This window comes from Nanorana parkeri, unplaced genomic scaffold (assembly GCF_000935625.1).
Source record: "Nanorana parkeri isolate BGI_ZX_2015 unplaced genomic scaffold, ASM93562v1 scaffold833, whole genome shotgun sequence".
NCBI classification, from domain to species: Eukaryota; Metazoa; Chordata; class Amphibia; order Anura; family Dicroglossidae; genus Nanorana; species Nanorana parkeri.
In genome coordinates, this window is record NW_017307101.1 from 64,397 (window position 1) to 89,044 (window position 24,648).

A 24,648-nucleotide genomic window follows, 5' to 3' on the forward strand; every position below is an offset into this window, starting at 1 on the left:
CCCGCCCCAGGGTTGTAAAAGGTGGCTGACAGGGTGTGACTTCACTGTATGGCAGAGGGGACAGAGAACAAGTGAGAATGTTAGATTCTAGTATGCACTTTTCTGAATGTTTAACTGAGGTTTTGACACATAGGTTCTAGCACATAGAGATCAACCAAACTGCAGGCATGTGTGAACATGTAGGCACTGGTTACATATAGAAAGGATGACTTGTTCATAAAATACAGTCTTGCTATTCTGACTAAAGGGGTATAGTAGTACAAAATAAATTTTTAGAACCAAGGGCTAACTTTATAGAAAATAAGATAATTAAGCTGCTACAGGTAGGCTGCGGTCAGTGTCCATTGCCCTTTTACAGCTTCGCCAGTGTAAAGATAAAAGCAAACATTATCCCTTACTAATACTGTGCACAGCATAATGATTTATAACTAACCCATCGCCGCCACCAATTTTATTTCACTTTGAAGGTGTTCTTAGGAAGAATAGTGAAATATAAATTCTGAGTAATTGTTAAGTTACTAAACTTCACACATAGCAGTTTAAAGGAATTTATAAGTATAGTGGAAATGCTCTTTTTTTTGAATAGGGGCCCCTCAGATTGTTGATATGGTTGATTGTCAAACCCCCCACACCTACTTTACATTAGTTAGTGAACTGGGGTCCAGTACTGAGAAAACCATTGTAATTTTTTGTGGTACCGTATCAAAAGCCAATAGGCTTTTGATACGGTACCACACAAACGCTTGCTACACAAGCTGAGGGCTATGGGCATAGATGAGGTGGTGTGTACGTGGATAGAGAACTGGCTACGGGAACGTGTCCAGAGGGTATCTGTAAATGGCACCTTTTCAGACTGGGCTAGTGTAATGAGCGGTGTGCCTCAGGGTTCTGTGCTGGGTCCCATATTGTTCAACTTATTTATTAATGACATCGGGGAGGGTGTTAACAGCGATATTTCCGTGTTTGCGGATGACACCAAAATAGGGAGGGTAATAGACACGGACTTAGACATTATAACATTACAGGAGGACCTGGATAAAATAGGGGAGTGGGCATTAATGTGGCAGATGAGGTTTAATGTCGATAAATGCAAAGTAATGCACTTTGGAATTAAAAATAAACAAATGGGTTATACAATTATGGGTATGCCGCTGGGGAAGTCAGAAATGGAGAAGGATTTGGGGGTCATTGTAGACCACAAACTGAAAGGTAGTTTGCAGTGCCAGGCTGCTGTAAACAAAGCTAGCAGGGTCTTGTCCTGTATTAAAAAGGGGATGTATTGCAGGGACAAGTCTATAATTTTGCCACTTTATAGATCATTGGTTCGACCTCATCTGGAGTACGCGGTCCAGTTCTGGTCACCAGTACTAAGAAAAGATGTCCTTGAGTTGGAAAAAGTCCAGCGAAGGGCAACCAAACTAATTAGGGGTATGGAGGACCAGAGCTACGAGACGAGGCTACTAAATTTAAACATGTTCACATTAGAGGTGAGGAGATTAAGGGGGGATATGATTTCCATGTACAAAATGTTTAATGGTGGTAGCAACATTAGCGATAAACTGTTTAAAATTAACTCCGTTACAAAAACTAGAGGCCATCACCTAAAATTGATGGAAAAAAAATTCCAGCACAAGGGGCGAAGGGGGTTCTTCACAGTAAGATCAGTTAGGGTCTGGAACTCACTGCCACAGGCGGTGATTTCAGCAAATAATGTGGAATTGTTCAAGAAACTTTTGGACGATTTCTTAAGGGACCGTAATATACAGGGGTAAATGTAATATACAGGGGTACAGGTAATATACAGGGGTACAGGTACTCCTAGAATGAGATCCTAATAGGTTGGACTTGATGGACTAATGTCTTTATTCAACCTCAAATACTATGTAACTATGTAACTATGTAACTATGTAATTTGTTTATAGTGCAGTACCGGATTTCACCAGCAGGTGCAAGTGAAATCTCTGTTTACAGATAATGGTGCCTCTTGCTATACAGTGTCTCAAACCGTATTTTCAGTGTTTATTTAAATGTAAACTGGTGTGTAATATTGCCTTGCTACTTTTAGTAAGATTTCCCTTTATCATAACATCTGGCGCAGCACATTTATGTGTTCGTCTTTTGTGTATATTCCCAGGATTCCAGCAGTACCTAGTAGCTTCGAGAACAAGCAGATCTTATGTTACCGTCCTCTGATCCGACACATATATAAAGCTGGAAAATCCAGTTTAGATGTGAATCTTCACTTTGTGTCAAAGGCAATTGCTCATCTTTTGCCTGAAGCTTCTAATGGTCTTATTATCTTCTGTTCTAAAGTTTTTTTTTTTTTCTTCTGTATTTTGGCTGTGCACAAAAGATGCTTTCAGGTTGGGATGCCAGCCCGTTTTCACTGAGCAATGTCATGTTCTTATGAAAGATGGTAAAAAAATGAAGCTACTACGTGACGTCCAGTGACTAACTATGAATATGGGAGACTTGTGACATAATAAACTTATTACCGATCCAAATTTCTGTTTAAAGGTTGTCACAAGGTTTTCTTTTATACGCTGGGTCTTTTGAAATGTTAATGCAAAAGAGCTGGAATTGGTTATGTCACCTTGGAGGAAAGCTACCTACAGACAGGAAACTAGTCATGCAATGATTGCTGGAGATGGGCTTCAAAGTGTATGTCCAGCCAAAACTTCTTTTTTTTTCTTCTTCTGAATAGAGTGGGGTATATAGCTAGATGTATGTATGTATGTATGTATGTATGTATGACCTGAGTTCAATTTCTCTAGCCACACCCAGGCCTGATAACTGCCACACCTGTTCACAATCAAGAAATCACTTAAATAAGACCTGACAAAGTGAAGTAGACCAAAAGATCCTCAAAAGCTACACATCATGCCGAGATCCAAAGAAATCCAGGAACAAATGTGAAGGAAAGTAATTGAGATCTTTCAGTCTGGAAAAGGTTATAAAACCATTTCTAAAGCTTTGGGACTCCAGCGAACCACAGTGAGGGCCATTATCCACAAATGGCGAAAACATGGAACAGTGGTGAACCTTCCCAGGAGTGGGCAGCCAACCAAAATCACCCCAAGAGCGCAGCGACGACTCATCCAAGAGGTCACACAAGACCCCACGACAACATCCAAAGAACTGCAGGCCTCACTTGCCTCAGTTCAGGTCAGTGTTCATGACTCCACCTTAAGAAAGAGACTGGGCAAAAATGGCCTGCATGGCAGAGTTCCAAGACGAAAACCGCTGCTGAGCAAAAAGAACATAAAAGCTTGTCTCCGTTATGCCAGAAAACATCTTGATGATCATGATTTGGGGAAATACTCTGTGGACTGACGAGACAAAAGTTAACTTTTTGGAAGGTGTGTGTCCCATTACATCTGGTGTAAGAGTAACACCGCATTTCAGAAAAAGAACATCATACCAAACGTAAAATATGGTGGTGGTAGTGTGATGTTCTGGGGGCTGTTTTGCTGCTTCATGACCTGGAAGACTTGCTGTGATAAATGGAACCATGAATTCTGCTGTCTACCAAAAAATCCAGAAGGATAATGTGCAGCCATCTGTTCGTGACCTCAAGCTGAAGCGAACTGGGGTTCTGCAGCAGGACAATGATCCAAAACATGCCAGCAAGTCCACCTCTAAATGGCTGAAGAAAAACAAAATGAAGACTTTGGAGTGGCCTAGTGAAAGTCCTGACCTAAATCCTATTGAGGTGCTGTTGCATGACCTTAAAAAGGCGGTTCATGCTCAAACCTTCCAATGTGGCTGAATTACAACAATTCTGCAAAGATGAGTGGACCAAAATTCCTGCACAGCGCTGTAACAGACTCATTGCAAGTTATCGCAAACGCTTGATTGCAGTTCTTGCTGCTAAGGGTGGCCCAACCAGGTATTAGGTTTAGGGGGCAAACACTTATTCACACAGGGCCATGTGGGTTTGGATTTTTTTTTGCCTTAATAATAAAAACCTTCCTTTTAAAAACTGCATGTTGTGTTTACTTGTTTTATCTTTGACTAATATTTAAATTTGTTGATCTGAAACATTTAAAGTGTAACAAACGCGCAAAACAATGAAAAATCAGGAAGGGGGCCAACACTTTTTCACACAACTGTAATATAATATATATATATAATCTCACATCTCCTTTTTTATTGCTGTCTGACAGTAAGAGGGCGAGGGCTATTTTGCTCGCAGAGCCCCAGATAGCTATAAAAACATAGGCTTATTCTTTCCCGCTCTCTATTTAAAACTAATGTAAAAAAGAAAACTTTGGTTGCACATATACTTTTAAGTCAAATTCAAATTACTATCTTATCCTCAAGTGCTTGTTGGGGCCTCACAGATTGTTTTTTTTTTTTTCCATCCGGAAAGCAGAATCCTAAAAAAAACAAAAACTTTTATTTTGTCATGGTTTAGGTATTTTAATAATATATCTGTTTGTCAGAGCTAAACAATAGTCTTTTTCTTAGAGAATTAACTTGTGTTTCTTGCCAGGGATTTTGGCTTTAAATGATGCAAAGCACGTTATAAAAACAACCTAAGATCAATATGTATAGTGCTGTGACACCTGAAGCCTGTTATGTCACGTCAAAGGGAGGGTCTGCAAATCAGCCTGCAAGCTTTGCACACCCTATATACAGCTCTGCTATGAATAAACCCTTCTATAGAATAGACCATGTGTAGGAGTTAGCTTTTCTTAGAAATCCTATTATTTCTTTGCAGATTTTTCTATGGCAGGTTGGCAGACTGAGGGATTGGTAAAGCAGAACTTTCCTTAGCCAGTAAATGCCACAAACCGTGTGCTAAATAATTAAATATAATGCTTTGGAATCTTCATAATCCTCTTTTTTTTTATTGTCACGCTTTACCTTAGGTGTGGGCAGAGAGAATGACTTACCTGAGTAAACATTTACTGTTTCATGTCGTCTTTGTGCTTTTATGATAGAGCTGGAGAACAACTTTTATTTTTTACTTCTACAATACAATATTGTTAATGAATCATGTGCTTCATGATATTTGCTTATACAGTATGTATATTTTGTTTTTTAGAGCACTATTTTATATCTGCAGAATATAATTGTGTTCTGATTTTCTTTCAAAACTATCACTGCACTGCTTAAAGTGACACTGAACTTAGAAAATAAATCTTCAAAATCCATTCAAGTACATTAACTATTAATGTAGCTTTATTTGTTTATCACTCAGCTGTAGATCCTCAAATCATCTCTGAATTGGTACTGACACTGTCCTTCCTTCTGGAGGGTAACTTGTTTTGTTCCCCATGGTCCCTGTGTGTGTTACCGATACCAATTATTGATGCCTTTTTTTTTTGGTATCGTGACAGTTTTTCTAAAACAATATAGACTAATGATTTTAGGACAGTGGTGAAGCACAAGGGCAGAGTCATCTGAGACATCTGCGACCCTGGCAGTTATGCCAATGACTCCAAGCTGTAGAGGGATTACAAATCGCAGCAGTGCATTATACAACAATGCAGAACAATGCATTATACAGCGATGAAGCAACATACTCTGTTGCTCACCAAGGCTGTGCACGGTCTCGCCATGACTGTGTGTAGCATCTCTCCAAGGCTGTGCAGTATCTCACCAGGGCTGGGTGCGCCCTCTTCCCCTGGACTGTGTGGCATCTCGCAGGTGCCGGCTGATGCAGGTGGAGGAATCAACGTGCGGCCTGACTGGTGCTGTAAGCAGTGCCGTGAGGTCACCAGCAAATGCAGGACCTAATAGTGTTTGAAAATTTAAAGTGCCGGTATCGGCACTTAGTATCGAGTACTCGTGAAAATACCCAAAATCGGTATTGGTGCATCCCTATCAATTAGTAAACGAAACATGAGATTGTAGTCCATCACAGAAGCGAACTTGGAGAGGTGGCTACTTTACAACACATTCGGGGACCATGGGGAACAAAAGTAGCCACCCTCCAGAAGGAAGGAAGCTGTTGGTACCAATTCAGAGATGATTTGAGGATTTACAGCCGAGTGTTGCTCAAAACTACATTGTAGTTAATAGGTAAGGTAGTTGAATGCATTTTGAAAATGCAATTCCTGAGTTTAGTGTGACTTTGACTGCTAAGAATGTATACATCCTGTATATCCCTCCAGGGCCCATTCACACCTTGTCTGGACCAGATCTGCATGCGTTTCTGCAAACGCGGTGCGGTGCATTTGACTTTGTGATGGCTATTGCAATCCTGAGAAAACATGCTTGCAGTAGACATCCTTTTTGGGTGCACCCTCCGTTGAAGAGAAGTGAAGGGTCTATTTTGGTTTTCATACGAGGACTTGCGGGCACATCCAGAAAAGTTTTTTTTTTGATTCACTCGTATGTCTATTCGAAGATGATGTGTTATTTATCCAAAGCCCCCCATTTTTAATTTAGTCTGTTGCGTTCCGGTGGTTTTTGGCACATTTCGGTGCATTCCAGTGCAGAGAAAATAGGACATGCAGTATTTTTTTCCCCCCTGCATCAGAACAGACCACACTGGTGTGAACAGAGGCCAGAAATCCCATACAAATACATTGGGATGCATTTTTGGTGCGGGAGAGAAACGTAATGGTCTGGATCTGAATGGGCCCTCAAGGGAAACTTCAACCCAAACATTTTTACGTTTTGGATGGAGTGCAAGGAAAGTCAAATATCTTTCCTATTTTAAATGCGGTCTACTTGTTTTGGCTTCTAATTGTGTTTGAGTGAGGACACCCATGGATCCAACCATCATTGCTTAATTTAGTCAAGGTCAGCTTGAGACAGCAGTGACCATTTTAATTGTATGGGTTCAATACATTTTCTCTAAGGGTCCCCACACACCTTACGATTATCGGACGATAATCACGGGAAATCCCACGATCGTACGATGATCGTAAGGTGTGTGGAAGCCGTGCGACCTCTACTACTGTAAGGTCGCACGACTTTAAACTTACGGACATGTTCGAAAACCCGCCGAGCATCGTACGATGTTCGGCGGGTTTGTGGCATGTCCGTACGATAACAGCCGCACGGCTGCCCGTTCGGCATTGCGGTCATCGGAAGCCCGCCCCTCAGGGGGCGTGGCTTGCGATCATCGCAAGTACGATCTGCCTATGCAACATAGGCAGATCGTACGTTTTTTTAAGTACCTTACAACCATCGCAAGACAGAAGTCTTGCGATGGTTGTAAGGTGTGTGCCCAGCCTAACCAGGATTGTAGAATTGTCAACATATTTTAAAAATGAGCTCTGATTTGTAGAATGTTACTTTATTTTGCAGGATTGGACATTGAGCCAGAGCCCTTGCCTTTTGCTAACATGTAATGTAATATCGGGGATCTTACATGGTTTCTGTGAAGTTAGCTGTCCAATTTTTGGCCCTTTTCAGTAGCTCAGTTCAGGCCCTCGTTGCCAGCTGGCTGTACTGAAAACCTGGCAGCATTTGCACTTAGTCTGGCATTTTTCTGGATGTCAGAATACATATACATTTCTCAAAAGCAGCGACCACAGGAAACTCCCAGAATAGATCAGTGTGTTTTGTAATCCTAGAGTCACAGTTTTTGAAGCCAAATAGATATAGTGGAGGAATCCAGCTTGCCCCTTTCTCAGCAGACAGCTGGTATGTGTCGAGAAGAGTGAGGACAGTATGATACCAACTGCTGTGCTTCTGTCATTGCTCTGTTATACGTTTCAGAGTTTGTATCACTGGACTGGACATAATGCAGCTTGCACATCCTGCCGGAAAGGACGTAGTTTGTTCTTCTGATGCACTCCTCACCTGGTTGATTGGCTAGACCAGTGCAAGTTACAGTCTTTATTGCAAATGGAGTTAAGTGACATTTAAAATAGACATTCCATTTTTTCTCTCAGAAATATACTTCCTCTGCCCTGGCAGCTTACATACTATATATGGCATATCCTGATTTCTTTTAAAACCATGAAAAGATACTTCAAAAAAACCTATTCATATGTTGACAGTCACATAAAAACAATAGATGTTGCACTATTAACACATCAACATCTTTACATTTTGTCTTTGTTTTCACACATTTTGATCCTAGCTATAAGAACGAGGTTTCTGTCCATTGAGTTGCTAATAAGGGGCTGAAATGTATGTTTGTGTGTAAAACTTTTACTAGGTTATCAGAGAAAAATACTTCAGAGATAGGTGTGAGTATGGGTGGGTGTTATCGGTATCTCATAGGGTATTATATAAGGGCCTTTACGGACAGATACTGCAATCTGCTATTATTTAGCAACCTTGTAAAGAATATATTTGTTGGCTTAAAACAAACGTTTGTGATTAGATTTCAAACTTACTAAGCCTTATGGCTACATGGGGAACAGTGATGCCAAGATGCAGCCTCTATGCAGCTAACAAATATTGGCATGTGTTTGACAACCCCTAATTAACTCTGAAGTCAGATTTTCAGTGCAGCTCGGCAGAAATAGACTGCACATAGGTGCTCCCCTTTGCCTTCAAAAGTGTTTTACAGCTTTGATCTGTAATCTGGAGCATTACAGCTTGTGTTCAGCTTGGAGCTACCTTTTTATAAACACATTAAAATGCATTCATGTGCACAGTGGTGTATTTTGGTTTTGTGCTGCCCTAGGCAAGACTAAACTCGGGCACCCCCCTCAATCTAAATTTGTCCCACCCCATCCTATTTTGACATTTTGCGCAACCTGTCAGTCACTGGATACAGCGCACAAATTCTCAGGAGAGCTGTGTAGGGTTTATGGTGATCTGTGTGGGGTCTATGGTGGGCTGTGCAGGGTCTCAGGAGGACTGAACAGAATCCCTTTCCCTGCATACATGTGCTGCTCTTACCTGCAGCTCGAAGTGCCATCAGTACCAACAGGATACAGCGCAGTCCCCAGCCTGCTTCTGGGACATCCCACCATCAGATCACATGCTATGGCCAGCCTGTAGCCACCCACTGCTTCTCCTCCACGTGCTGTACAAAGCCATCTAGACTGGATCTCACTGGGCCATCACCTCCACTGGGCAGCTCTCTAATTAGGTCAGGCGCTCTTAGGACCTTGCAGCTGTCTAGTTTGCCTCATTAGGAAGCCGCCGCTGCCTGATTCTGTGCCGCCCAACCGGCAAGTGCCCAGTATGCCCAAAGGCAAGTCCGGCCCTGTCCACCTCATTGGTTTGGGGCAGCGTTTTCTGCCGACCCCCTGGAAAGTGCCGCCCTAGGCAAATTCCTAGTTTGCCTTGAGGTAGATACACCCCTGCATGTGCATCTGTGATGCCCCAGATATGGGAGTCGAGTAGGCATCAATTGTGTTCAATGGAGACATTCGTATGTGTCTTTGGGCATGGTCTGTTAGAGTAAACCTACGTAGGTAATTCCGATTGATAAAATTTTTCGTTAAATATTTAATTAAGCAAAGGTTTGTATCAGTAAAACCTACATGTCAAAACGATCAGTAGTGTAAAATATGTAAGCAGCTGAAATTATGCAAACCTTGACTTTATGTTTACAGTTGAGCAGTTGCTGGCTCCCAAGTTTCCCTAGCACCCATGTTAGTGATGAAAAGCCTTGTTAATATATAGGTAGGTGGTAGTCATCATATGCTCAGTCTTAATCAACCAAGTTAGTGACAGGTTTACCTAATTTAAGTATAAATTGGAGAGAACATATCAAAGTAGATGTTTCATGAATTTGGAGCCAATCTATCACAAATGAGGAATCTTCTTGATGTGAATATACATTTGCAGAGTTTTTCCCTAATTTCTGACCATAGCGCTGTTGCATGCTGTGAAACTTTGAACATCAGTCTATAATATTTATTTATGTACGAGTGCTAAATTTCCTATAACGTAGGTCATTTTTTTTTTAAGTTGTCTTAAAGGTTTTCCAAACCCTCAGCTTTTTTTTGCATACTGTATATCTACTGCTAGCAAGCAGATATATGCAAAAAGTTGTTTTTTTTTAAAACGCTTAAATAGCACTTTAAACTTAACTGTCTTCCCTGCGCGGTCCCGTCCGAAAATGTGAAACTGCGCGGTCGGCCGCAAAGCATCTTGGGGCGGGCACATGCGCAGTTCACATTTTCGGCCGGGACGCGAGGAAAGACACAAGGTAAGTCTATGGACGCATGCAGACACCGTGGGAGAGGAAGTGCCAGCAAGCTCAGAGGAGTCGGCGCTGGATCGGAGATTTGCCACAGCTCTGGAGAGAAGGCTGAAAACTACAGGAAAGAAGAAGATGATCGTATTAGGAGACATCATTTAAGGTAAGTGCTTTAATTAACGTTTTGGTGAGGGGAAAAAAACAATTGCCTTTAATGTCACTTTAAGATCATTCAGGGGGTTGTATGTGGCACCTGCTACAAAACTATAGACAACAGTCTAAATTTGTTAACAAATGTTGAACTAAATTGGACAGTGTAGTTATATTATTTTTGTGTGTAGTTAAGTCAAAATGTACATGTCCTATGAGGAGTATTAAAAGTTGTTGATATAACCAATACATGTATTTTCCTACCTTTTTTAGCACAGTGGGAAAGCAGGCTATGAAAATATGTTCCCAGCACCCATACAACACATCTATCAGTTCTTTCATCTACATTACGCTGATTAGTTCATGCCAGTCAGCTGCCTGGGCTTACACAAAGTAGAGATGAGAGCAGTCGGTCAGAAGGGCAAACAAATGTGTTGTCATCTCTTGCTGTGGCTTGTGCACTGAGCAGATTATCTGAAAAGATTGTTAGAGCTGGCTCTTTCCTGGTTCAGAGGTGCCAAGCACAGCAGATAGAAATGTAGAGAAAGGTTAGAACCCTTACCAGATTTCAACTACTATATAAATCCCTGTTAGGGACATTTTATCTTGCATCCAAATGGAATAAACTGCTGATGTCAGGCTTCACTCAGAGATCATGTGACCTGTACTCTGGCATAGGTAATGTGACCATAGGACAGACTACTACAGTTTCTGTATAATGTGTACAAATGTATACCCTTGATACCTTGTAAGCTTTTTTTTTTTACCTTGAAAAATAAGTTGGCTGGCTTGTATATTGCCCGCAGCATTTGCAGAGTACCTCATGAGCCTCAACAGGTGCTCTTATTATGCAACTCCAGCCTGAACTTTCATGATTACTTTATATGCTGTAATAAATTCAGTATGAGTTGTCAGTCATTTTTTCTATGTACCCAGATGTAAGACTTCTAATTTTACACAGGAGACACACACAAGCTATCACATGTTCATTCACTGTTTACTTTGTAAATTAGGTGTAATTGTTATGTTTCCTGATACTGTCTCGAAGGTTCTTGGCTGTCTCCTTAATGATTTCTAAAAAGAAAAAGGTGGACAGAAGAATGCATATGTAGCATGTGTGAATGAGGGCTGCTTTCATATATACACTTTGAAGTTGGAAAGCCTTTCGAGGTTTCAGGTTTGTTTTAAGCATGTCCTTTATTAAATACAAATTCTGCCATTTCTCCTCCCAGTTTTTGCATTTACAGGATGAGGGCTATAATTTTTTTTATCCTGAAATATTTGATACTATATGTACATTTGTGACACTGCTCCTTGTAACCTATTTCCTTTTAAACCATTAATAATTGGGAAGGCAAGGATGGTGGAGTGCATGCCACATACATGTTGGCTTAGGACATACAGTACGCATATTAATGTGGAGACCTTGTTTGGTCATTTGTGTTTTTTTTATCGTTATGCATTATTTTTTACATTATTTCTACAACATGATATTTGTCAGAAAAGCAAAGCTACATTTAATAACAAATATTTGTTGCACATTGAATGGGCTTTTCCACCCAAAAAAGACTCTTACTTTTTGGTATTTGTTGGAGGATTAACTACTTCACGACCGGCCGCCGTTAAAAAAAAAAAAATCATGTCCTGAAGTAGTAGCTGCTGTAGACGTGTTCTTGGTATCGTTTTAAACAGCGGGCAATTGTTGTTCAGATACCAGCGATCCGGCAGCTACACAGCCGCCGGATCGCTTGTACAATGTGGCAGAATGTGCTCCCTTTCACCACCGCCAACCCCGGGTTCCTTGCAGGTCCGGGACTGGCACAGCAGGTCTCCCCTGACCGATCGGAAGATTAGCAAGCTCCTAGCAGCCGACCTCTCCTGCGATCACTGGACCCAGAAGTGATGTGTATGACATCAATTCCGGTGTCACTGTTTACATTCTCCAGCTCTTGTAGCCATGAGAAGAGGCTGGTGAAGCAGATCTCTGCTTGCTCAGCTTCTTTGGGGTCCCTAGGTGACATTAGGGGTCTCCATGAAGAGGACCTGTCACATTATATTTGCTATTACATAGGGGGCTTGTTAGCCCCCAATGTGATGGCAATAACATTGAGTGTAACATAAAAAAATGAAAGTAACATAAAAAAATGCAACAAAAAGTCCCCCGCCCCCCACATGCACGCACATAGAACGCAAACACGTGTCGGGTGCGCCAATGTGCAAAAATGAAAATTGCACCACACGTGTTGCATATTGTCGTGACTGAGTGAGCAATTCTAGTGCCATCAATCACTGGTAACACTAAACTGATGAGCAGTAAAAGCTTATAAAGTGTCGCCTATGGGATATTTTGGGTATTGTGTTTTTTTGCGGTTTTAAGTGCGAACGCAATTTTAAGGCTCGACATGTTTGGTATCTATTTACCTGACGTGATCCCATCTTTTATATTTTATCAGAAAATCGGGTATTATATTCTGTTTCAGTGCACTAAATTTGATTTTAAGTGCATTTTATCCTACAAATACTAGTTTTGATAAACCTTTGCGCAAATACCATGCAACATAAATATTGCAGCTAGCATTTTTTTGATTCTACAGGGCCTCTGCTTTTAGAAAATATCACATTTTGGGGGGTGGGGGCGAGTTAAGCTGTTGTATAGCCAAAAATTCAGATTTTATCTTGTGTGCGCAAATATTAAGAAACTGCCCCGGACAGCAACTGGTTAAACTGCCTATTTTTTAAAATTCCTCTCTGAGAGATTTCTCCAGTTGAGGTGCTAGGCTTACACAGTAAAGAGGAAAAAACTGTGTAGCTATGCCCAAGAAAGCAAGCAGAGGGCAAAGGACTAGTCCCTATTATAGCCTGTAGGCTCCTACAGCTCCTCTTTTCCTCATTGCTGACTTATTATGCCTTGTTCTGTGATCTATGGGGGTGTCTATCTTGGTAGAGGTAGGGCTTTTATTTCTCCTGTCAGAGCTGCCTCACTGATGACTGGTGGGGTAATATTTAAGAAGCAGCAGGAGTAATTGAGAAAGCACAAGGAGATCCTTAACCTGCAGAGATCCTCAGGTACAGCTTTCTCTCCAGCAAGGAAAACTCTGAGAAGCAGAGTAGTGAATTCATGGAATCTTGGAGTCAGAGGCAGCAGTGCCTTGGATGATCTCATCTTGCAGATATACAGCCATGAGGCTCAAGGCACTGGCTAGACACAGGAAATGCATTGCTAGTTTCAGGTGTATTTTTTGGGTACTGCTAAACGGTTCTTGATGTTCCCTATAAGACTGCAAATCTTCATTTTTTTTTTTATAGTTCAGATCCACTTTAATGCAGCCTTTACTATGAGCCCCACACTCCATTTTGTCTTTCCAATCTAGTTTATATTGTGGAAAATACAAGAGTGTAAACATATTTTAGTGGTCAGTAACATCTAAAGTTCCCAGGCTTTTGGAAACTGAGCCAGGAACACTAGCACCGGAGGCAGAAGGTAGTGAATTAATTAACTTGCAGATTTCTGACATAGCAGTAAAGAATTCGATTAAAGTGCGAGTGCCCCGGCCGGAGACGACACTTAGTTTGAGCCATTTTCCTTACTTTTCTTTCTTGTCCTTTTTTTTTTTTTCTTTTTGTTTTAAATTAAGATGTCTCTGTTTAACTTTGAAGGTACAGCAACTTTGAATAAGGTCTTGTTCACACCTAGGCCTATTGCATATGCGTGTCTTTTTTTACAGCGATTCGCGGTAAAAAAGTCGCGCTACAAACGCGCATTTCCGAAGGCTACTTGGCTGTATCCCAATGGAAACGCGCAACAAAACGGCCCAAAGTAGTACCTGTACCTTTTCAGGCGTGGGCCGTTTTGTAGCGCGTTAGGGACGGGCCATACGTCAAGGTGGGAACGAGACCATTGAATACAATGGGATTTATATTTTTGAGCGTTCATCGAGCGTAGAACGCGCTACAAAACGTTCAGGCGTGAACGAGGGCTAAGAACCCTGTCTTTGTTATCACATTCTATACATGCGGAATACTTTGACACGTTCTTGACCTGTAGCTTTCCTCATTGTCCTTTTTTAGTTGATTTGTCTCTTTCCTAAGATACTTTGCTAGTGTTTTGCATTATTGTTCCATGGAATATCTGTCCATGTCAATATGTGATTCTTGTTATGCCTTTTAACAAAATATTCATTAAAAATATTAAAACAGAAAGTGTTATTAAACCCGTTTGCCACACTTAAAGGAGAAATTTGACCTAATGCCAAATAAACATACTCCTTATCTTTTATTCTATTAGCAGCATTGCAGATTTCTATAGTCAGCACATCCGAGATAAACTTCCCAACACCCAGAAAACGGCCACCTGCAGCCCTGCTCCCATCTCGATTCTTCTTCAGGGGTGTTGACAATTATTGCAGCCTGCACTCAGCTGAGTCTGGTCTGGCCATGCTGTCTCAAAACGTGCACACCTGTGTATGGGGCCGGAGCAAGCACGCTGACACTCGGGAGGCGGAGGCTTAGTTGAGAAGACAGGCAGCGGGTCCTCATGGTAGAAAGTGCTAACTCACTCTCCCTGCTCTCTCCCCACTTTGTGTTACTGGTTACTTCGATGCCAGCGACATCTTGGCAACTACTAAGCATCTTGCTGATCCCTACTACAGCCACTATGCTGAGCCACACGCTGGGTATAGTGGGCATTCAGAGTATTCCTAGTATTCTCTTCAATGGAATACTAAGCGTTCGCTGATTGAGGGAATGGCAGTCTTGTCACAGGGACCTGAAAGATGCTGTAATACACTGAAGTTTCTGTAGCTACTGCATACAGTATATGCCTAGCAACTTAGCTATGTATCCATTATCTCCATGAACTCAAGCTGAGTTGCTTGATGTCTAACAGATTTATTCTATACATGTGTGTCCAAAATGTCTCTCTGGACTTTTAGGATCATGGAGAAATCTTGCTAAATAACTGTACATACTCTCATCTCACAGATAACTGGCGAGTATGTATAAGCTAGTGCTGCAATCAACTAATCGTATATTCAATAATGAGAATAGTTGTCAACTATCCTCATCGATTAGTTGGTTGGATCCCCAAGCTCCCTCCTCCACGCTGGGAGGAGGGCACAGCAAGCAGTGGGTGGGTGCAATAGCCAGCCTGCTATTGGCTATTGCAATTTGAAATGGCCAATAGCAGGCTGGCTATTGCACCAGCCCACTACCTGCTGTATTTACATTCAGCTGCCGAATGCAGAATCTTGCCACTGGCAGCTGTCATTCCCTGGCTGAAGCTATTCAAGCGCCATCTGTTTACCTAACAACAATAATTTTTTTTTAAATTATAAAAGGTGGGGAAAAAAGTAATTCCCAGTTTCGGCCTGACAAATTCTTCTGACGGATGTGAGTTGCAGTGCCACTTATTTCAATGGCGTCCCAAATGCATCTCCCACCCACAGTGTGATCACCCGCACTGGAACGCACGGTACCACAATGCCTAGCGTTCCAGTGCAGTGCGATAGCAAAATATTGTGCATGCAGTTTTATTCCGAAGTAAACTTTGTAACACTGCATTTGTGTATTTCATTTTAAATTAAGGATGGTATTTTAGTTTTTTTTTTTAAATACGAAAAAATAATCATAATTTGTTGCAGCCCTAGTATAAGAACTTTTAAATTGAAATGTTTATTTATTCCTGTTCATGCCAAGTCATTGTGATTCTGCCCATTTAAGAAAAACTCTAGTATTACATTTGAGAAAATAAACATAAATTAAGAATCGTATTCATATTTGTGTGATGGTAAATGAGACCGCAGCCTTCGGTGTAATTACGCTTCTTCCTCCTGGTGTTATTCCTTGAAAAATAACTGGTGTATGTGCTTTATTAAAAACTCTGCTTTTTACATATAATCATAATTATTTGTTTTTCCCACAGGCACCAAGTTTAGATGATAAAGTAGACTTACACTTCATTGCTTTTGTTCATGTACAAGGACATCTGTATGAGCTAGGTAATTTTATTTATTTCTGTTTTAGTTCTATGTGTGTTGTATGTCATTTTGCTAATGCCTAACTGTGTTGTGGTGTAAAGAGAAGACACTAGGAGGTTGACGTGTATGTGTATATGTATGTGTGTATGTATATACTGTATATTTGTTTATATATTCCTTTTTGAGGGGGACAGGATTAGAAGACAATTTTGTTGTATTGCCACTTACAGGAGGATTCACACACTGTTAAATAAAAAAGTGACCACACTGGTGATACTGCTCCAACTTCCAGCATGCCTTAGTTTGTTGCTAGCATCCTAAGGGGATGGATATGTTTTCCCCATTGAGTAAAGTTTAACTGATTTTTTTATTAGCCATTTTTTCTTTCCTCCATTTTTTTTTTCCAAGACTTTATCTACAAGCTGCTTGAGCTTGTTTCTTTATTCATCTTTAAGCTCTGGAGGCTCTACTTGGACTGGATGATTGCAGGGCCTTCCTGGAATGTGACCTTTGAACACTGGGGCCTTATTATGGCACTTTCTAGACCTCTATGTACTGTTTTAGCCACAGAGCACTTTCCAGGTCCAGAGCCATGGCACAGCCTCTGGTTTGACACAATCTCTGAAGACTCTTTAATTAGTAGGCAGAGTGGGCCGAGCACCAGGTGTTACTTTGTTTATTAGACACGTTGGGCGCCATAATTATTCCTTTTTTTTCCATGGCAAGGGTTGAAACACTGAGAAATTTAGTGCTGCACCACTGAAGGAATATAGTGCACGCACACATCAGGCACTCTTTTCCTGTCAATCACCGTGAGGTAGCACTGTTAATTGCAAGAGACAATGCAGTTCCACACCTTCTTTAGTCTCTGCTGTCATCTACCGTGACCTGGTCACCTCCTGCCTTTTGAACCTCCGCTTCCAGCAGTTGGTTTATGAATACTTAAGGTTTTCACTTGTTTTACAACTAAGTTGTCCCTGTTTGTGGTGCTGTGTCCCAAACACAAGAGCAGCAATTCCACTGTGTCGGGTGCCTCTGGCTCATGATTTACAAACTGTTTTGGAGCGGCCTGCAGTGTTCCCTCTTAAAGGATAAGTTCACTCGATCACAGCTGCAAAGCTCAAGCTTCTGCACATTTTCAAACTGGCAGTGCTCATACGGAGGTACATAGTTTGTTAGGAGAGATGGGGGAGAAGGATGGCTGGACTTCAAACTGCATTAAATCACCTGTTACGGCATCCAGCCGTCCTTGCTGTAGATAGAGCTGCCCATATTCCCGCTTCTACCTAGAGCGAGGGCGGCTGGACACCGTATGAGGTGATTTAATGCAGTTTGAAGTCCAGCTGTTCTTCCCCCAACAAGAGGAACCCCATCTTTAGGTATGCACATCTATGCAATTGTTTTTCAGCCAATCTTTTTTTCGTCTGTTCATATACTTTAATGGAGTTGTATCAGAAACATGTACATGTGTTGTTTAGCGTGTATAGGCTTCTCTCCTCTTTTTTCAATCACTGAATGGACCAAGTACCTCCACTTTATTTTTCCCACTTCTTCCATCAAAATTGCTGTAGCTGTGACTGCTATCAAACACGTTTGGCATAGTGGCCATAACAGAAAAGTTGAGCACAACTACACAGGCAAACGGGAAGTAGGAAGCTTGAATGAAGAAAATGCCTAAAAAAAAGGCATCAAAAAAGCATGGAATACGCATATGCACAAGTGTGAACTTGGCTTAAGTCCCTCTTTGTCACCCATAATTGTTCCACCATTTCGAGGTGGCTCAGATAAATCCTTCAAGCATACTCTAATACAGTGGTGGCGAACCTTGGCACTCCAGCTGTGCCAAAACTACAAATCCCAACATGCATCTGCTCTGGGAGTTATGTCTGTGGCTGTCGGAGCCTTGCAATGCCTCATGAGACTTGTAGTTCCAAAACAGCTGGAGTGCCAAGGTGCTCTAACAGATCCACCACACTCTACTAGATCCGTGAGTGCTTCTTGAGTCTCTATTGTCTCTCACTCCTATATCCCTCAATGAAAAAGAAGAACATTATTTTTTTACCAGCAGTAAAATTATTTTCTTGGGAGTTCATTGAGGGACACTATTTCTGGTCTTGCTTTCAGCACTGTTACAAAATGAAGGGATACTGGGAGTGGGATGGGTTATACAAGGCAGCAATATAACCCACCTGTCTCTGAATCCTGTGTCCTTCAATGAACTTCAAAGAAAAGGATTTTAAATAGAGTACAAAAATACATACAATATCTCCTATATATATTTTTTTTTACTACGGTCTTTTTAAGTTTTAAGAACAGAGCAGTTTTTCAGTCTGTATATGTCTAGCTGCATATTGAATGGATTACTTTTTTCATTGAGAGGACTTATGGTTACCTTTTTATAAAAGAGCCATTTGTGTTCAAATAAGACCTTGCCCAGTTTTTAAGGACCTCATTGTTTCCGCACAGGTGGCTCAGCCAAAATGCAATCATTAAATCAGGAGCAAAAAAAGAAATTGGATAGTGTCAACATTATTCAAGACACTGACATTGTGTTTCCACATGAATTGCAAAAGAAACACTTCACTTCAACTGATTTAAACTAAATTAACCATAAAGTTTTACCTGTTTTAAAACCATTGAAATCAGGCCAGAAAATAAAAAACGTAAAAATATTTACTTTTTCTAACAGTTTTTTACCTATGACCCTCTTTTTAGAGTGAAGTCAGGTTTAGGTAAAGAAGAACCTATAAGGAATAAAAATAGAAAGGGTCCCTGACCTACCCCCTTGTATTTCATTGGACAATGGGCCTCGGATTTGGATCTGACCTTCAGCCCTTCACAGGTGGACCGTATGCTTTACTTTGCCCTTAAATCCTCCATCTCCAAAAAATACCAGGAAGCGGGCTATAAACTCCTGACCAGATGGTACAGGGTGCCCACGACCCTTCACGCCATGTACCCATCGGTGTCTCAGTTGTCTTGGCACTGTGAAATGGAAGTGGGCTCCCTATTGCATATTTTTTGGGAATGCCCGAAAGTTCAACCGTTCTGGGTCCGCATTGCCACTGTAATAGCAGAAATCACGGGACACGTGCTGCCATTCACCCCATCGGTCTATCTTCTTCACCTGGCGCCGCTCTCTTGAAAGACATATAGACGCTCGCTGCTGATTCACTTGTTGAATGCAGCAAGTTCTTGCATACCAGCTCTGTGGAGACAAACACACTCCATCTGTGGATATGTGGTTGAGGTGAGTGGAGGAGATTAGACTGATGGAGGATTTAACCTCCTGTTTACAGGGATCACAATCTGGGTTTGTGACTACTTGGGGAGCTTGGGTCCAGTTCAGGTGCTCGGCTGCTTTCTCAGCTGTATGCCGGGAGGAAGTTGGAGACTGTGGTGATAACCTGCTGTACTACATGCTCCCCATCTGGTTTATGTGCATTGGGGATGGGACACTCTGGGACCACTGGGGTGTGGGATCCCTTTCCGTACTTTCGCTCTTAATCTTTGTACTTCTCTTTCGTACGTTAATGTTTGTGCTTGTCTGTCCTGTATGTGTTGTTGAGAGGTGAACATGCTCGGTGCTGGCCTCTAAATCGCTGGGCCATGCCCGACAATTCACCTTGCCATACTGTTCTTTTTCTATTGTTATGTTGTTTTCCTGTTAACCATATTAGGGGCGGGGCCGTGAACGAGAGCCAGACCTAACTTTACAATTTGTTTGCATGTATATATTATATGCTTTAATGTCTGCTACTTATGTATTGTGTGAGAACATGTGGCCTCCACATCCTTTTTCGCTGTACCCCTCCCTTTTTGTCTCTAAATAAAGAATTTGGAAAAAAAAAAAAATAGAAAGGGTCATTGGTTTACTTTTCTTACTTTTAAATTGTGATTTCTGGTACAATATAAGTACTAAAAGGTTCAATAGATGCCCTGATTTTTCACGTATAGCTAATCTTTAATTTGTATAAAGTGGATTCTCATAATCTTATATTGCTGAAGTCTGTGTGAATTAATTTACCTTCTTAGAAATTGAATGATGTGACTGCACATATTAACCTCCCTGGCGGTAATCCCGATTCTGGCTCGGGGTGAATTTTCAATGCTAGGAGCGGTACACCCCGAGCCAGACTCGGGGCTGCAGAGAAAAGTGACACTTACCTTGTCCCTGCGAGCCCGCGGCGTCCTCTGCTGTACGCGGCCCGAAAATGAAACTAAAAGCCGGCATCTGACTTTTAGTTTTCGTTTTCGAGCGTCACAGCCGGCCGGAAATTCAAAAGTGAAAAGTTGTAATGTACACAGAATACACAGAATACAATGTAATCTGCTATGATTACACTTATGTATCAAACTATTTCACTTCAATTTTGTACTGTTTACACCTTCGCGTTCTGTGAATGCGCGCATTGACATGCTATCACAGAACGTGTCAAAAACGTGCAATACGCTTGTGGTGCAATGCTATATGAGCTACTTTCTCACGTTTGACACACGTGCGGCACCCATTAAAATCAATGGTAACGTGGCAAATGTGGGGAAAAACGCATACACACGTTCACAAAACATGAAGTTGTAATACGGAACTAATTTTTGTTTGTTGGTTTCTTTTTTTTCTTTTTTGTTTCCAAAGAAGGGAGGGTAGAGTAAACAGATGTAGAATATACACTCACTGGTCACTTTATTAGGTACAGCTTACTAGTACTGGGTTGGACCCCTTCTGTCTTCAGAACTGCTTTAATTCTTTGTGGCATTGAAATCAGCAAGGTGAAGGAAACATTCCTTAGCGAGTTTGGCCCATACTGACATTCGGGCATCACACAGTTGCTGCAGATTTGTCGGCTGCCCATCCTTGATGCGAAGCTCCACCAGCCTGAACTGTTGATACAAGCCAGGATGGATCCATGCTTTCGTGTTGTTTACATCAAATTCTGACGCGACCATCCCAATGTCGCAACAGAATTCGAGTCTCATCAGACCAGGCAACGTTTTTCCAATCTATTTTACAATTTTGGTGAGCCCTTGCAAACTGTAGCCTCAGTTTACTGTTCTTAGCTGACAGAAGTGGCACTCGGTGTGTTTTTCTGTGGCTGTAGCCCATCTGCTTCAAGGTTCAATGTGTTATGTGTTCAGAGATGCTCTTCTGCATACCTCGGATGTAATGAGTGGTTATTTGAGTTACTGTTGCCTTTCTATCAGCTTGAACCAGTCTGGCCATTCTCCTCTGGCATCAACAAGGTAGTCTTGCCCAGAGAGCTGCCGCTCACTGGATATTTTGTCTTTTTCAGACTATTCTCTGTAATCCCGAGAGATGGTTGTGTATGAAAATCCCAGTAGATCAGCAGTTGCTGAAATACTCAAACCAGCCCGTCTAGCACCAACAACCATGCCATGTTCATTGTCACTTAAATCACCTTTCTTCCCCATTCTGATGCTCGGATTGAACTTCAGTAGACCATCTTGACCATGTCTACATGCCTAAATGTATTGGGTTACTGCCATTTGATTGGCTGATTAGATATTTGTGTTAACGAGCAGTTGAAGAGGTGTACATAATAAAGCGGCTAGTGACCTGTACATTTCAGGTGCCAAAGGACATGCATGCATATTAAAACACATAACCATAATAAATACAGTATATGACGTAAGCGTATGTAACGACTAGTTGAGATGCCTTCATCTGGCCAAGAGAGGTTTGTCAATGTTTGTGGGTCTATAACCTTAGAATAAGTTGATGGCAATGATAATTAAGGTGAGAAGTTCACAATCTGCATTCTTTGTATGGGGGCAATCAATATGTAGTGCAGGTGAGGGTATGGTATAAAATAAATAAATAGAAATAAAAATATCCACAATTCGCTCAAAGACAAAGCTTGGGAAAGGGCTAAGCGGGAAGGTGTGTGGATAGGAGTTGGGAACAGAGAAACAGGCCAGTTTGGGGCTTCGGAAGTTGTTAATTTTTAGATGCATTATCATTTGTTCAAAACCATCAGACCATAAGTATTTAATCCAAGATGCTTGTCAGTTGATTGTCGGTTCGAAATGTGAAAATGTGAGCTTATCACTGATTAGCGTTTTTTGTGAGCCTCTGATTTGGCAAAGGTTTTTGCCATGATCTGGCTAAGGTTTACCTAGTGGATATAAAGATGAATGTGACCAGCTTCTTATGATGCATCATTTTTCTCTTCAGAAGAGCTTCCCATGGACTCCTTATTAGGGTGTAGTTAGGGATGGTATCGATGAGATTGTACACTCTGATCCACAGTTCCTTGCTCTAGAACACTCCAACTAAATGTTGACAGAGCCCCTGAAACAGAACAGTAAGAGGGGGCAGTGGGTGTGTACTTTGCAATCCTATTTGGGGTTAAATACTATCACATTAAATATGCATCCCTGCCCGCTCCATGGATTCAAGTGTACTCCCTAGGTCCCCCTCCCACTTGGCAATGGCGTTTTGATAGAGCTATCTGTACAAGTTTTTTTGTGTTTCCCCTTTAACCTGAGAGTGGAGCTACATAGAGACGTCCTTTCCATTTTCTTTTGTATGCTGGGGGTTGATGCTTGCATTCCAAGATTTCTCACCTCTTCAAGGTAATACAGATGTTGCATCTTGCCGCTTAGGATATAATGGTGCCCTTTCAGATACAGAGTCGCCTAAGGCAATGCAAACAGTAGGATAGAAGTGCCTGCGTTGCACTAATGGGTAATGCTGGTAGCTTTCAGGTTACCACACAGGATATTGTCATTTACTATGCCAACCCTTTTAGGAGTATTTTAATTAACAATATGGTAGTCTTCCATCCACTGGTATAGGCAACCTTATGCAAGCAGGGAACAAGACAATAAGAAGTAACAGCTGTCTTATTTTATTTTATAGATGGGAGTAAGCTTTTTCCAGTGAATCATGGACCAACCAGCGAGGATTCATTATTAGAAGTAAGAACACCGTTCTACCTTTTTTATTTCTGTTTTTTCTTTTATTCTTTGTCTAACAACTTCAATAAGCCTGAAGTAATGGGTAAGTGTTTCCGTCCAGAGTAAGAAGGTCACAGCACAACATAGAAAAAACCAAAAGGCAGAAAATGGAGATAACATATGTAGAGTAGTGTATAGAGTGTCGACCTTGTTCCATGACTAATTCATGTTCTTGTATCCTCCATAGTAGAATATTTGCTCTGATGTCTAGCATCCCCATAGACATCTGTTTGCCACGTTATCTAAATTCTGATTGACAGATGTCAGTGTGGAAAGCATTTATTTCGGTGCATGTGCAGTGGAACGGTTGTTGCTTCTCATGGGAAAGGGAATAACAAAACTTTAATTATAAGTGATTTTCTGATCAGCTGGGACTGAAGAGGTTAAATTATTAATGCATGTTAAAAGAAAATGTTAATTCCTTTTAAAACACTATATAAAATAGCAGGAACCATACGATAACATTCCTTTTAATAACTTCCAACAGACCAAAGTTTTGAGATAGAACTGTAACTACAGAATTGCTAGAGCTTTCTTGTGTTTAGTTACTTCATCCATGCAATGTCACCTTAGGCTTTGCAAAGAGAACAGATAAACCTTTGCCAGCCATGCACCATAGGTTCACAAATTATAGGAAATGACAAGCCTATAAAGTCTATCCTCCTTATTGAAACAATCTGTCCATGAGCTGAAAAAGCTTCTTTTTAATTTGTTTATTCCTCAGATGTTTCAACTCTGCAGTGAGAAAGCACTCCTGTGGATATTTTATGTACCGCAGATGTATATTTTTATCAGCAGTGACTAATCCTGCAGTACAGTATGTTTAACTCCTCTTGATATTTAATGTATTTTCTGATATTGTTACTGTCTTTGTTCTACCCTTCAGGATGCTATTGAAGTTTGCAAAAAGTTTATGCAACGTGATCCAGATGAACTGAGGTTTACTGTGGTGGCTTTGTCTAAAGCATGAAGAAGCCCTGACTCTGAAACTGACCATTAGCACTTGAAAAGAAAGCCACGCGACAAGTGATTTTTTTTTTTATATTCATTCTGTGCAAATCGAAGTTCTCTATATTAATAAACAAACATTTGCTGCGTCTTGACACTCTGGTGAATTCTTACTACTGTTTAATTCTTTTTCAGCAAAGCCGTAGATGAGATATTTTATGAGATGATGCCAATAAACCTGCCAAGTTGACTGGTCACTTTATAGAATGCTACACTAGAGGGGAAAGATAGAAGTAAACATGTATTCCATCTGAAGACTTGTTTGCATATTTTTAGTGTGGTTTAGCCCATTGGTTTTGTAAAGCAATCTGGTGGGAACTATTACACCAGGGCTCAAAATTTCCACTCTCCCCCTCGCAAATTGCGAGTGAAAATTGCGTGGGGGTGAGTGGAAATGAAGCCATTGAGTCAGGCACTCCTCGGGGCGACTTCTCTCCTCCTCACCGACATGATGACAGCGATCCCTTG

The 24,648-nt window shown here is 41.2% G+C and overlaps 1 protein-coding gene across 1 annotated transcript in view; it reads left to right on the top strand.

Moving 5' to 3' along the window:
* UCHL3 (ubiquitin C-terminal hydrolase L3) overlaps positions 1–24,401 on the top strand; it is a 54,655-nt gene extending 30,254 nt beyond the window's left edge. The window contains exons 7-9 of the mRNA XM_018565318.1: positions 16,140–16,215; positions 23,075–23,133; positions 24,059–24,401. Of these exons, the coding sequence (XP_018420820.1) occupies positions 16,140–16,215; positions 23,075–23,133; positions 24,059–24,142 (219 nt within the window). The 3' untranslated portion in view covers positions 24,143–24,401. The remainder of the gene's footprint in view (positions 1–16,139; positions 16,216–23,074; positions 23,134–24,058) is intronic.
* Positions 24,402–24,648: the final 247 nt, after the last annotated feature.